The 13,783-nt window shown below is 42.6% G+C and overlaps 2 protein-coding genes across 2 annotated transcripts; one reads left to right on the top strand and one right to left on the bottom strand.

Annotated features, from left to right (window-relative positions):
• Positions 1–568: 568 nt before the first annotated feature.
• On the bottom strand, positions 569–7,833 carry LOC139343284 (decorin). The gene is made up of 6 exons (XM_070980816.1): positions 7,506–7,833; positions 5,515–5,950; positions 4,501–4,646; positions 4,176–4,344; positions 3,933–4,095; positions 569–2,842 (listed from the first exon to the last, which is right to left on the bottom strand). Exons 2-6 carry the CDS (start codon positions 5,818–5,820, stop codon positions 2,550–2,552), a joined length of 1,077 nt encoding a protein of 358 aa, XP_070836917.1. The 5' UTR covers positions 5,821–5,950; positions 7,506–7,833; the 3' UTR covers positions 569–2,549.
• Positions 7,834–9,402: 1,569 nt separating this feature from the next.
• On the top strand, positions 9,403–13,246 carry pex12 (peroxisomal biogenesis factor 12). The gene is made up of 4 exons (XM_070981367.1): positions 9,403–9,625; positions 10,657–10,792; positions 11,255–11,790; positions 12,488–13,246. The coding sequence occupies exons 2-4, from the start codon at positions 10,670–10,672 to the stop codon at positions 12,924–12,926; spliced, it is 1,098 nt and encodes a 365-aa protein (XP_070837468.1). The 5' UTR covers positions 9,403–9,625; positions 10,657–10,669; the 3' UTR covers positions 12,927–13,246.
• The last annotated feature ends 537 nt before the right edge of the window (positions 13,247–13,783 follow it).

The raw sequence follows: 13,783 nt of genomic DNA on the forward strand, positions 1-13,783 counted from the left end.
AAGTATGATTGTGCATGATGAACAAACACCGTAAAGATAAGAGAGACAGTCTGGCCTCTGCCTCTTTAATACCCCCAACACACACACACACACACACACACACACACACACACACACACACACACACACACACACACACACACACACACACACACACATTTAGATAATGTGTTCCAGTCCAGCAGTAATCATCTTGACATCTGGCCTATGACCTCAATCGGACTGATTCTCTCTTTCAGTCTCCCTCCATCAGTCCAGCAGTAATCCTCTGTGGTGTTCAGAGACATATGGTCTGTTTAAAGATCTTAGTCTGCTGATTGTCAGGCTGACTCCCAGACTGTGAAATTCTTAAAATGTGTCTGGATAACTGACAGGTCATTGTTGTACTGGTATTGTTGGATGCTCAAGAAGACTGAAAGTACAAGTTTGTCCCTTTCAGCTATTTTTTAATCCTACAGTATGTTGTCAGCGTCATACAGTATGTAAAGTATTAATGTTCGCTGAATAAATCAATCAAAAACAATACTGGAGTTCTGGAATGTGCTCTCTCTAATAAAACCATGCAGTACGGGACTGTACAAAGTTTATTAGAAGGAAGGGTATGCTCATTTATTTTTCTTTCATTTTCTATTTTTATTTTCTCAGCCCAGCTTTATATGTTATTTCATGCCAAGAGTCAGACATCGTGTCTCTGAAACTATGTTTCTATACAACTAATATTCAATGGCAATTGATATAATGTTTACTGACGATGTGTTTCATTTGTGTTCCTCCAGAATAGGCAGTCTTGCAATGCATCATTCGCTTGTAGAGACTACAGTATTATGCATCTTTTGCATGGTTATGTTTAGACACTAACAGCACTTAATGTTAAGGAAAGACAGTGATAATGATCTTTCCATAACCTTAACCTTAACCTTAAACTTAACCTTAACCTTGACCAAAGCAGTCCAATCCAGGCAGTGATTAGGTTTTTTGACCCAAGGTCACAATGAATACAAATTAGCTGTATATGTGCAGGAGACAGGGTTGGTACTGATAACCACAGATAGTTAGTAGTGAAGGATTAAATTAATGAACACCCTCTTTAGCAGCTTAAATTATTTATTCTTTGCCTCTTCTTATTATCTATAGTCAAAATAGTTGTACCAATTTAACAGTGTTATATCATTTAGAGAGACTGGGAAGAGGTCAAGGTCAAAATGACTAAAAGATGCTGATAACCTTACAAGACTTAAAAAATAAACATAAGGTTCAACACTCTAATTTTCAAACAGTCCCTAAAAGTATCACAGTTATTTTTCATATTTTTCACAATATTTTGAGGAAAATGATCTGAGATTTCAGACTGTGGAGATTAAAACAGACACAGAAAAATGTACTCATATCAGTATCAGTATCATTCAATGCTGTTGAAACAGTTACCAAAGCAACCATTCCAGATGCATGAATTGAGGTGACAGTGTAGCTATTTGTGCATGAGTGTGAGTGAATGTACGAAAACATGAAGGTCAGCTGAGCATTTTATGGATGTGAAAAACACAAACAAGCTGATGCTAGTCAGAAATTACTTTGGTACACAGCAAGTTACACTGAGGGAAACGACTGATGAAAGCATCTAATGAAGGCTTGACTGAGCTGCATCATGGGAAATGTAGTATCCAGTGTTCTCGGAGTTTGACCCATACTAAGGACTGAAAATATTTGCCTCTGTTGCTTGTGATTTAGACTTTTTCTTCTTCTTTTTTTTATATCTTTCCTTTGGAAGCAGCCCAACTTCAGGGAAGTGCAAAACCAAATAAGTGAAATACCCCTTTAAGTTATCGCCCAGCCCAACTTATGAAGATCTTTATATCGATATCTTTACTTACACTTTATGGTATCTATACTTTAAAAACATTAGAGGACTGGTTAATTTATAAATAACTGTAAACATGCTGCATGCACATGACAATACATTGTGCCAGATTTGTGGCAACTCCACATGGTGATAGGAGCATAGAGGCTTTAAAAGACCAGTTTGTAGGATTTAGTGGCATGTAGTGGTGAGGTTGCAGATTGCAACTGACTGAACACCTCCTGGGTCACCCCTTTCTTTGCATGTGTGAGGGAGAGCCTACAGTGGCTGTGAAACTCCTATAGTCAGTGTTGGGTTTGTTCTTTCTGCGCTACTGTAGAAACATGGTGGTGTAATGAAGTGAAGAGTTCATTCTACATTATATTCCATTTCTCCTATATTCTGCTATTAGAGCTCTACGCTGGACCTTTGAACATGTGGAAAATACGCTGTAAAGAGAAAACATGAGCGACACTTTAGTGTCCTTCAGGTCTTGCAGACATGCATTGCTATTAGCTGTTTCAATATCAAAGGAAAAAAGGAATTTGTCCATTCAAGAGATCATCCATTTGTGTCAATCAGCCATGCTGTATGATGCGTGCCTCCTCGTCACTCGAGCTTCCCGGGAGTTCACTCTTCAGTCTCACAGATTCTTCATATTGTCTGCTCTTTCCCTCACTGTTCATTGTGCAGGCTCTCAGGATGGTGGTCTCTACGTTTGCGTCTGCGACTCAGTGTCCCAGTTCTTCCCATGGTTCCTCTTCCTGTTCCTCTCCGCCATCACAAGAGCCGCCACGACGGTGACCAGCACCGTGACTGTGATGACGAGCACTGTGGCTGTTTCTGCGATGCAGAGCTGGCTGTCAACCCATGCCAGCGAAGCCCCGGCCAGCTGCGGCGGGTCTTTGCACGTCACGTTGCGGTAGTCGTCAATGTGGAGGTGGCGAACATGCAAGATCTTACTGAAGACACGATGCAGGTCGCAGTCACAGCTCCACGGGTTGCCTGGTGAAGCAACAATAAAGGTAAATGTAGACATCAAGGAAAAAAGATAAGACAAGGCTCAGAATTGTTAAACATGACAGGTTAACCCTACCCTTGTCATAAGAAAATTGAATAAATAAATAAATAAATAAATAAATAGAAAAAGATCAGGTTGCCGCCTAAAGAGAGAACAAATTCATTGGTTTATATGGTTTGACTAAGACAAATGTACTCGTATTGAGAACTTCGAGTCTGGAGGTAGTTAGATATGCTTTGTCCAGATTTAAAGATATAATATTATATTAAAATTATATGTTGCAGGTGTACCAAAAATCATGCCAGTGTTGGGTCTCATATCCTGGCAGGGTGGAGGGGTGGTGGTGAATATGTAGTAGCCTAATCAGCACTGGATACACTAAAATATACCTTCTGTAATTTTAGAGAGATTCAATATGTGGTCAGGAATGGTAATCAGAGGGTGGGGTACTGGGTTTTAATGCTGATGAGAGAGAGGCCATGAGTTGGTTGTGCATGTAAGAGCCTCATCATTCCCAATGCTTTCTGTCCTTGTTCTATCGCTCGTGCTGGCGGGAGGGTACAAAATGGTCATTGTTGTCTGATAATATCTGTTCAGTTGAATATGTTAGTCTAGTCTGTCTGACTGATGGATCCTTTATCTGACTAAGGTTTGTGCAAGCTGTAATCTCTGACCCCGACCACAGCTCTGAAACATCAGCAGCCTAACTGTGCTGTGCGTTGATGAATCCATGCTGCTGTCTGTGGTCCTGAAGTGACAGTAATTGTGCTTTCTCTCTCAGTCCTGCCCCTCTGTCAGTTTCATCTTCATGTGTAATCTTCTCTAAATTAAATACTATAAAAATCCAATTCAAACTATATTGTAGCCTATATACACTATAGAGTAGTGTCAACTTCATCAAGTACGACAGACAACAGAGACACACTGCTGCCTGTAATGTGCTATTATATCCTGATAATATTTCTGCCTGTACAGTAGAATAAATAAACACATTCATATGAGCAAGACTGACTTGAGTTGGTCAAAGGTTCCCACAGGATAGACATGGGTAACAGTGGTACTAATAATGGAGACCTGACAGCTGGATGTGTGTAGCTGTTGTATGAAGGCTGATGAAGGTCTTAAACTTGAGGTGATGCAGGTTATTTCCCTCCAGATCGAGAACTGCCAGGCTGTAGAGAGGAGCCAGAGCATCATTGTCTATCTGGGAGATGTTGTTGTTACTCAGCTGGAGCACCTAGACAGACAGACAGGCAATCAGACAGACAGGCATATGGGCAACTTGGCACACAGTCATTTCAACAGGCATTTATGTACCTCTAATCCAGGCAGCATATCCAAGCTCCCTTGCTGCACCACAGTCAGTCTGTTGTTGTGTAGGTACAGCTGTCTCAGCCTGGAGAGGCCCCTGAACACACCAGAGCCAACCGACACCAGCTCATTGTGACTGAGGTCCAGCTTCTCCATGCTGTCCAGATACTCCAAGCTGATGGAGAGACAGTTACATTTTCCATCAGAATAAGCAGTGAGGAACGGTACCTCCCTACCCATCAGCCCCTGCTCTGAGGACCTGGAGGAGGCTGACGGGAATATGGAGCATGATGGTGGAGGAGATGTATTCCCATCACACTAAGACAGGTACCTGTATCCAGATATATGCTGCAAATTGTTGTGCTCCAGTCGCAGCTCTCTGAGTGCAGACAGGCTGGCTGAGAAGTCGACAGGGAGAGATTTTAACTGGTTCCAGCTGAGATCCAGCTTCTCCAGGAAGGACAAAGAGAAAAATGCCTGTGGAGAGAGGACAACAGACAGACAGAAAGACAGACAGAAGCATCAGTGTAACTCCTCTGTTAACCCTTCTTTTTCTTTTACAAGAGCAAACAAACTCCTTCCATCCTCCCTTTGCCCCTGCCTTCTTACCTATTCAGCACTGAGAACTGGATTGGCCACAGATCTTGTTTTTTAGCATTCATCCCTCCCTTTTTAATCCTTAATATTTGCATTTCTTCCTCCTCCGTCCTCACTCTTGTCCTCCATCTGTTCCTGTTACTTTCCATTCCTTCCTCCAGTGCTTTCTTTTCAAATGTAATTTCATCGGCTCTCAGAGTGTACACCAACACTTCAACAGATGTTTCCTTTCAGCTGAGCTACGACTTCTGCTTTCCTCCCTTACACTCGTATCATCACGTCTATTGCTGTCATCCTGGCATATCAACTGACCATTCAACTGTTAATTCGATGCACAACACTTTCATTTCCAACTGACACTTCCAATGCATACCAATGCACCATGACATTGCAGCTGCTTTCAATGCTTTCGCTTGAGCTCAAATGCTTTCAATATTTACCCATCAACTGCGTTCAGTGCAGAGCTCTTCCACTTCAGTTGACATCTCCCTTGCTTTCATCTCTTATTCTTAAAATGCCAATTCAGCTACTTTCATGGCCAACACTTGAACTGACAGTTGAACTGCTTTCAGTGATTACATGTCAACTAACATTTCCACTGCTTCATCTCTCAGTTCATTGCTTTTCATTTTGTACTTAAATAAGAATTCAGCTGCACTCAACGATTACACTTCAACAATTCTGTTTTCAGTACAAAGCACTTCTTCACTTCCAGTGCTTTCACCTTCCTCCATCCCATCATTCCTACCTGTGGTTGGATTTCTTGTATGTGGCTGTTAGTCAGCAGCAGCACCCGCAGCGACCACAGTCCGATGAAGGCTCGGGTGCCGATCTCACTCAGATTGTTTCCTCCCAGCTCCAGTAGCCATGTGCCATGTGGGAGGCCCCTGGGGACGTGCTCGAACCCACGGCCACGGCAGTCCACCAGGTCAGCGTGCTCGTAACAAAGGCACTGGTGTGGACACAACCGTGAGCCCTCGATGGATGGGAAAAGGTAAGGGGGGAAATAAAAGGCAAGAAGGAAGAAGAGGAGGGCCAGGAAAACGAGACACATGTTTCCCCGGACAGCACAAGGAGGGAGGCAGCTTCTTCAAAGGAGTAGTTCAAGTGTGGAAGGTTGAATGAAGCTTGGTAGTTTAATTTTGCCCTTCACTTGACCGAGCGGTGCAGTCAGCTAGACGCAACTGAAAATGAGAAAGCAAGCATAGCACAGGGTTTAGTTTACTTAATTCAGTGAAGTCGAGCTGTTTTTTTTTTTTTGATCTAACAAATGTTTGAGGCTGCATTTATTGATTTTTTTTTTCTTTGTACATTTGGGGGGTGCAGAACAGGCTACAAACCACACACACACCCAGCAGACACAGTGTTCATGTGTATTTCTGCCCACCAGACTAATGAGGGTCCAGTATCCACTCGCTTTTCACCACCAAGCCCTGAGGGAGATGTCTGGCTTATTAGCTGCTAAATGCTACATATGTTCAATTAGTGGTTAACTCGGTCTGTTGGCAGTTTGGTGGTGCACGGTGGGTTTGTCAGAGAGTTTGGGGGCTGAAGAACAAAAACAATGGGATCATTTTCCATTAGCTTGACCCAGAAGTGTCCCTGTACAGCATTCATCCATAAAGGCTGCATTATTACAAACTGTGTAAAGACAAATGTATTGTTTCAGCTGCTGTGTGACGCTGCAGGTGTGTAATAAACTCTAAGAACAGACTCTGTCAGCTATGGACGACAAACAGAACAACAGTACTCATGTTTCTGTGAAATTCATTCAGCGACACCTCAACAACATTATTGTAAGATTCAGACATTAATCTATCATGTTTCACACCTGCAGGAGTGACAATAACAGCTATATTTAGATAGACATTTCAATGTGTTACTATTGAAAAGTAAAAGTCATCTACATGAAAGTTGGTTTGTCATGTTGGAGCTGTGTGCACACATCTGCTGACTGAAGCCATGCAAACTGACCCAGACATGCAGCACCGTTTCTCTGACACTCTGTGTTAAGTTCCACGCTGTGGCATTAAAATACCCATTCTGAGGATCAGAAATCTTCGAGTTTCAAAACATTCAGGACTGGATGGACCTACAGAGCCAAATCTTTGGAACCGCGCTCACAGCTGCTGTGTTCACTGTTGCTGTATGGACTCAAACAAGATGCAGGAGGTGTTCAGTGAATGATACACACCCAGTGCCTTTCGGAGACTGTCAAACCAGCTTTGTTTTAGCTTTCTGGGGAAATCTGAAGTCCGTCACAAATATCAAGGGGTACACAAGAGGAGCAGACATGCCAGCATTAAAAAAATTTCACCATTACATAACTGACTTACCTTTGATTTTTCTCATAATTACGACTTGTTTTTAACACAGGGTTTTCATCTGATTTAGCCTCCCTTTCCAGAGCAAATGTAATTACATAATCACAGTCATTAAGAGCAGAGCAGCAGAGGGGATTAACTCCCGCCTGTCTGATATACACACACTGTATAAAAGCAATATTTCTATCCAGCATTTATTCACTGGCAGCTACAGAATGATCTGTTTGTTATATCCACATATTTTGTTCACTATCAATACTAATAAGTACTTTTATAATGAAGAGTACTGCATGCAGTGATTTCTCCCTATAAAATACGTACACATTTATGACTAAAAACTGACTACAATTTAAATCACACAAAAATAAAGAGTAAAATCAGCAACCAAACAGCACAAATTTCCTGTTCGACTCACCTCTGTTGATGAAGAGCCCAGGCAATCTCCATGCTGGAGCTTCAGCTTCTACATGTCCTGACTTCACTGGATGACGGCAACAACAGAGACAGGGAGATGATGGACAGAGAGAGAAACAAAGACAGAGTGATGATGCTGATGGAGACTCTTAGTGCAGTCAGCTGTGTCAGTAATCCTCTAATCCTCTCCAATCACCAAATGTTTCCTCTCATCCACTAAACTCAGCTGATGTTTTTATCGTGTCGGGCTCTGTCCTCCTCCCTCCCGTTTCCTATTAATACCACAAGGAAGTCTTGGCGTTCCTCCATCTCCACCCGTCTGTTTCTCTGACTTTGATATTATATAAAGACTGTGAACATCTTGTGAAGAGTTTGCATGTGAGCGTGCGCACACAGATGGACGATAGACCAACAAAGAAATTAAAAGAGTTGATTCGACCACAAAAATTCACATGTGGGCATCAATGCTGGCTCCATTGAAGGCTGGATTTACAAGCAGACACTTGACCTCAGAAGTCCAAAGTCCCTGAAAACACCAGTCTCACTGTGTATCAGCTGCTTGGTTTATTCACAGTTTAGGAATATGCAGCACTAAAGCCCTGACATAATGCTCTAGATGGGTCCTGACTCAAAACCTAATCCCAGAGGCCTTGTCTTGAGGATGCTGTGGTTCGTTTTAGTTTTAAGACTGTCATTATTTCAGTTTCATGCTCATATGCTGCATATGTGCATAATGTATAAGAAGAATGTGTTTAATCAAGTTACCACACAGCAAATCTGGGGCATGCTCATAATTCAGCATGTCTGATACTGTCCTCAGCTTCAGTGCACACTGCATCAAAACTGCTTGTTCCTCAATTTATCCGGCACTGATCTTCTTATGTCAGCTTATCAAACTCCATGGAGATTTCATGAACGGTTTTCCAAATTAACTCAGTATTTAAGATCATTACCCATGGTGTTAAAGGCTTTTTTTGTGTGGAAACCTGATAATTTAATGATTTAAGCTCAAAATTGCATTTCAAAACAGTGGCCATACAATATTACAAATTATATTCCAGATCATCTCCTTTGAATCATCCATCTTTCCTTGAATGCAATGTTGGAAATGTTAGAATTTACAATCAAGGCTGGATTATTATGCAGGCTAAGCGGACCTGGAGCCCCAGACCTCCAGGGCCCCCCAAATCCCCAGGTTCACTGTATGTCAATGGTTTAGTTGTTTTGATTAATTGCATATTTGTTGGGAAATTGGCTCCTCTGAAATTAGATAGTAACATGTCTGCATTGCTAGTCAATCTGTTACTCAGTCTTGTATTGGCCCCAGCACTTTACTTTACAGCATGCTTACATTTTACCGTTTCAATCCAGCTTCATTTATCGCTGTAACGACAATCAGCAGCAGCTTGCCAGCCAGATTAACAGATACACACACAATAGAACACTGTTAATCGCAAACTAAAGAAGAGTATCCTCTCCAGAACTATTAAAAAAAAAAAACAGCTAGAGTATCACATAAAATGTTCCACATTCACTCACACTGGCTTCTTAAACACAACAATTTCCTGCTTTTCTCTGTTTCAAATCTTTATAAATTGTCACTAAGACCAAACCAGCTAGATGTCAGCTTTGGCTCTGAGAACTTGTGATGGACATTTTTACTTTTTTATTTAACATTTTTATTGAGTAAACAATCAATTATCATCAACGATGACAACAGTTCTAAGTTGTAGCTCTTGTCCAGCTCTGATAAAACTCACATCACGCCAGTTTGAAATCGCAACATTAGCCAGGTCACTTTCATTTCAGCACACCGCATCCTGCGTGTTTATTTCCATATTTTCCCAACCAGAACGCTCTATGAAGCGGCAGGAAATGCGTAGCAACGTCAGCGTCATGACGTTGAAATGAACGCAAACGTCTGAATACGGAAGTGGCGGTTGTGGAAACTGTACGGTCAGTAACAGAAGAGAAATGGTGAAGAAGCAGTCCCTTTGATTTTTCTGCAGTGTTCAGCGTAGCATGAAGTGTCTCTAAACGGGTGTGTGATGTTAATGAAGCCGAAGAAGACTCCAGGAAACGTCAGCAACGCGGTCCTGCTAACTAACAGCTAACAGGAAGGTATGTTGTCGAAGTTTGACCACATGGCTGTGTAAATGAGCCATAATAACCAAGCCTGCCTTTGTCATTGTTATATTTAAGTTCAGTTAAAATTTCTGTGTAACCAGTGCTGCTTTGTTCTTGGTCTTATCTTGAATTGGGTTTAACTAGCCTACTTTGTTTGAGGCTGACATGGACGTTTAGTGACCTTTAACCCTTTTGAACAGGTCATTGGTATCTGCGCGCCTCCATGAATGTTACAAATATGATACTAAAATTATAACTATATGTCTTCGTCTCCTTTTTGCATCAATAGTTATTAGAATTCTACGCAAGAATTTTCGAAGATTTGTAATGTTTGTCATTTGCAACACATTTCAAAAGACAGCCTTAAGAAAGAACATTTGTGTTTGAGACAAACGACCTGGTTGTGGCTGCCATCATTGCACATTGGTTTATTAGATTTTACACTAGAGTGTACATGACGTTTACTTTGACAGATGTGGCAGATGTGTGCTGACATACATGTAAGCTGTTACTGAGCAACTGACTCGTTTTCTTAATCAGTGTGTCAGATACTAAATCTAAACGCAAGACAGATTCCTCATAAATATTATTGAGATCCTCTTACTGTACATATATAGAAATGTAAAAGTGATAAACATTATACCATTTGTTAAAGAGATTTCTTAAAGGTATGCATACTTACATCAAATGATTCAACCAGCACATCTCTTAAACATGCAGCATGTATAGAGTACATACCTGCCATAATAACTGAACTATTTCTTAAATTCTGAAGGGGAAGAATTATTTTATCTAGATGTTTAGATGACAGGACGGTCAGTTCAGTGGTCTCTGAGGACTGAACATTAGAAAAAGTGTTATTAAAACAACCCAGCAGGGATTTACCTTTGAGGAAAAACCCATGCGTAGCTTTGTGTCTAATGTCAATACTTGAGAGATGCAGAACTGGGGCCACTGCATGCCATTCCTCCAGGGTACTTCAGTAGTTAACCTTGCGCTGCAAACTAAATGTCTTTGTGTTGTAGTTCTGCAGCAGCCATGGCGGAGGCTGGAGCCCATCTGACCTCCACCGCTGCGAATGAGCAGCCATCCATCTTTGAGGTCCTGGCACAGGAGTCTCTGATGGAGGCGGTCAAACCAGCTTTGAGACACGCCGTCAAGGTGAGCGAATGAAGGTGCCTTTTTTTAAAAAAAAAAAAAAAAAAGAGTACTGGTGGCACAGTTGTGGTGGAAGTAAGAATCATGACCTTTGCCTCTGAATCAAGATTGTGATTTTTTTGCAATGAGAAAAGATTTATTGCAATCTATATTGTCTTCATACAGACAAACAGCGTGAAGATTAGTACATCTTTTCCATGCAGCTTAATGAAAAGCTAATTTCAAGGAAGAGAACGTGATTCACACTTGTCATTTGTTGATGCAGCACTGGGAGAAACTGGGTGCGTTTCTTTGATGATCCCTGCTAATACAAAGACTGTAGAATCGTCGCATAAAAATGAGAGCACAAAGAGGCCTGAGTAGAGACTGAGATCATAGTTTGATTAATCTTGCAGCCTTAAACTGTGCTAAACAAACATACTTCCACCTTGGCTCTAACAACCTCGGCACTGGTGACCTTCTCAGGTTCTGGCAGAGTCCAACCCGTCCCATTTTGGCTTCCTGTGGCGACGCTTTGATGAGCTTTACCTGCTTCTGGACCTCCTCCTCCAGAACCACTTCCTGTCTAACTGCAGCTCCTCGTTCTCTGAAAACTTCTACGGACTGAAGAGAGTCTCAGGGGGGCGAGGACTCCCTATTCATCTGGGGCTGCACAGGAAGTCACACTGGCGCTCTCTTCTTCTTCTCTGCCTTGTGCCGTACCTTCGGGCCAAGCTGGAGGCGACGCTGGCACGGCAGAGAGATGAGGAGGACTTCTCCATCCGGTTGGCACAGACCAGGAGGCAGAGGCTGTACCGGGCAGCTGTGGCAGCTTACCCCTACGTCAGCTCGGCGTGGCAAGCCTGGGTCTTCTTCCAGCAGCTGCTCTTTGTCTTTGGAGTCACCAAGACCCATAGTCCTCTGCTGTGGCTGGCCAGGGTCAGACTGGCACGACTTAACGCTCAAGATATCAGAGACATGGAGCTGAAGACCAGCAAAGCTGGCAACCCAGCTGAGGGGAGGTACGTCTCAGTTCAAACACATTTTCAGTCTGTTATTGGTGTTGGAGAAAGGGTTGTAACAGCTCCCACAGGCAGGACTCAGTTACCCCCAGTTACGTCTTCCAGTCATATACTTAAGTTGATAAATGCTAATTGTTAGTGCTGGGCTCATGCTGGAGTCATGGTTTGGTTTGGCCAGATTTATATATAACCTGAAAGCAAAGCCGGCCTTAGAGATCTTGATTTTTTGAACCTTGATTTTTCACACTGTCCTGAAAAAACTAAAATCAGTGGCTGCCTGAAAGGAAGAAAACAATGAACAAACCAGCTGTTTGGCTTTGCAAAGTGGTTCTCAAGTGGTTGATTAAGCTCTGCTCTCATTAGTTAATGTTGCTATGTCTGTCAATCTTTCCGTTCTCACACTGTGCATATGGAGTTTACAGAGATAATTGCGGCAGATTTGTCATTGAAATTCACAGTAATTTTTTAAGAAAAGCAAGTAAACAAAGGCAGGCTTCTCATTTCTAGCTGACAGCCTGGGTTTTGTCATGTTGGTACCGTTAAGTTTTGGTGAATCGTCAATCACTCATAACAGAAAACCACAGAAATAGACAACAGAAGTTTAGGTCAAGAATATGAAAATGTTTTTTCATGAAGCCCAATGTCAGACACAAACATTAAACCCACTACCCACAATGCATTGTTCTTCTGTTTGCAGCCTGGTGCAGAGAGCATGGTGGTTGATGTCACAAGCAGCGAGGGGCGTGGCCTTGTCCCTCTCCACCTCCCTCTCTGTGGGCGTCTTTTTCCTGCAGTTCCTGGAGTGGTGGTACTCCTCAGACAACCAAAGCACTGTGAAGACCCTCACCTCCCTGCCTGCTCCTCCACCCCCCCTCCACCTGCAGCAGGAGCAGACCAGCCGGGACTCTCCACCCATCTCAGGCAATCAGGGCGAAGGAACTCAGCCCGGCTCCGACAGCAAGAACTGCCCGCTGTGCCGGAGGCTTCGCACAAACGCCACGGTGCTGTCCACCTCCGGCTTCGTCTTCTGTTACCGCTGCATCTACACATACGTGAAAGTCAACCGCCGCTGCCCGGTCACCGGCTACCCCACCGAACTGCAACACCTCATCAAGATCTACTCACCGGAGAGTTAGACCACACCAGCTGAGGACATATTCAAGTTCAGCTGCAGCATGTGTGGAGTTTCTGACAACAGACTCAGAGAACAGAGGCCTTGTTTTTAAAAAGTGAAACTCTCATTAGAAAGCGATGAGTCAGCGAGTTTCCCTCAGTAGCTGAGCGTGAAGGAGCTGCAGGCTGAAATAATGGTTTAGTATAACCACATTGTGTTTTCCTTTTGCACAAAAAAAGCTTTCCAATGTACTGACAGTGTTTGATCAGCTGTTCAGAGAGAGGAGCTAATCTCATGTAGAATATTTATAAATGCATCATTAAATTTTCTCCTCAGTAGCTGTGCAAATGTCTCTGTTCACCATCCCAAAATCCACTGCATATACAGTGCGCTGTTGACAGCAAAGAGGCCAAAATGTTGGCCTGGCTCTGTCCTGAGGAGCTTCAGACGTGCTGGCAGGCAGATTTTGTCACCTTTGGACAGATTGTAGGAGTACTGAGAAATGCAGCGGGAAGTCAGTGAATTGCTTTATTGAGTTTCCAGACAAGTTTAACAACAGGCCCACTTAAAAAAAGAAAACAAAAACAAAGAAACAGATAATCAGGATCAACGTCACAACATTACAGTGAGAGTAATAAAAAAAAGAGCTTCATTAAAATGTCCACAAACCCCTGAAATGAAACTGAGTGTGAAGAATCACAAGAGTCACCTTCTTCCCTTTTTAAGCTCCTGCAACTCAATTCATCAACAGGAAATCAGGACAAGAAGAAAAAACGGGCTGAAACTTCGAAAAAGGGACAAGTATCATCATCAATAATAGTCACAGTAATAGATTGCTCGAATAGCGTGTATTGCACATGTGTACACATATATGCACTT

This window comes from Chaetodon trifascialis, chromosome 15 (genome assembly GCF_039877785.1).
Source record: "Chaetodon trifascialis isolate fChaTrf1 chromosome 15, fChaTrf1.hap1, whole genome shotgun sequence".
NCBI classification, from domain to species: domain Eukaryota; kingdom Metazoa; phylum Chordata; class Actinopteri; order Chaetodontiformes; family Chaetodontidae; genus Chaetodon; species Chaetodon trifascialis.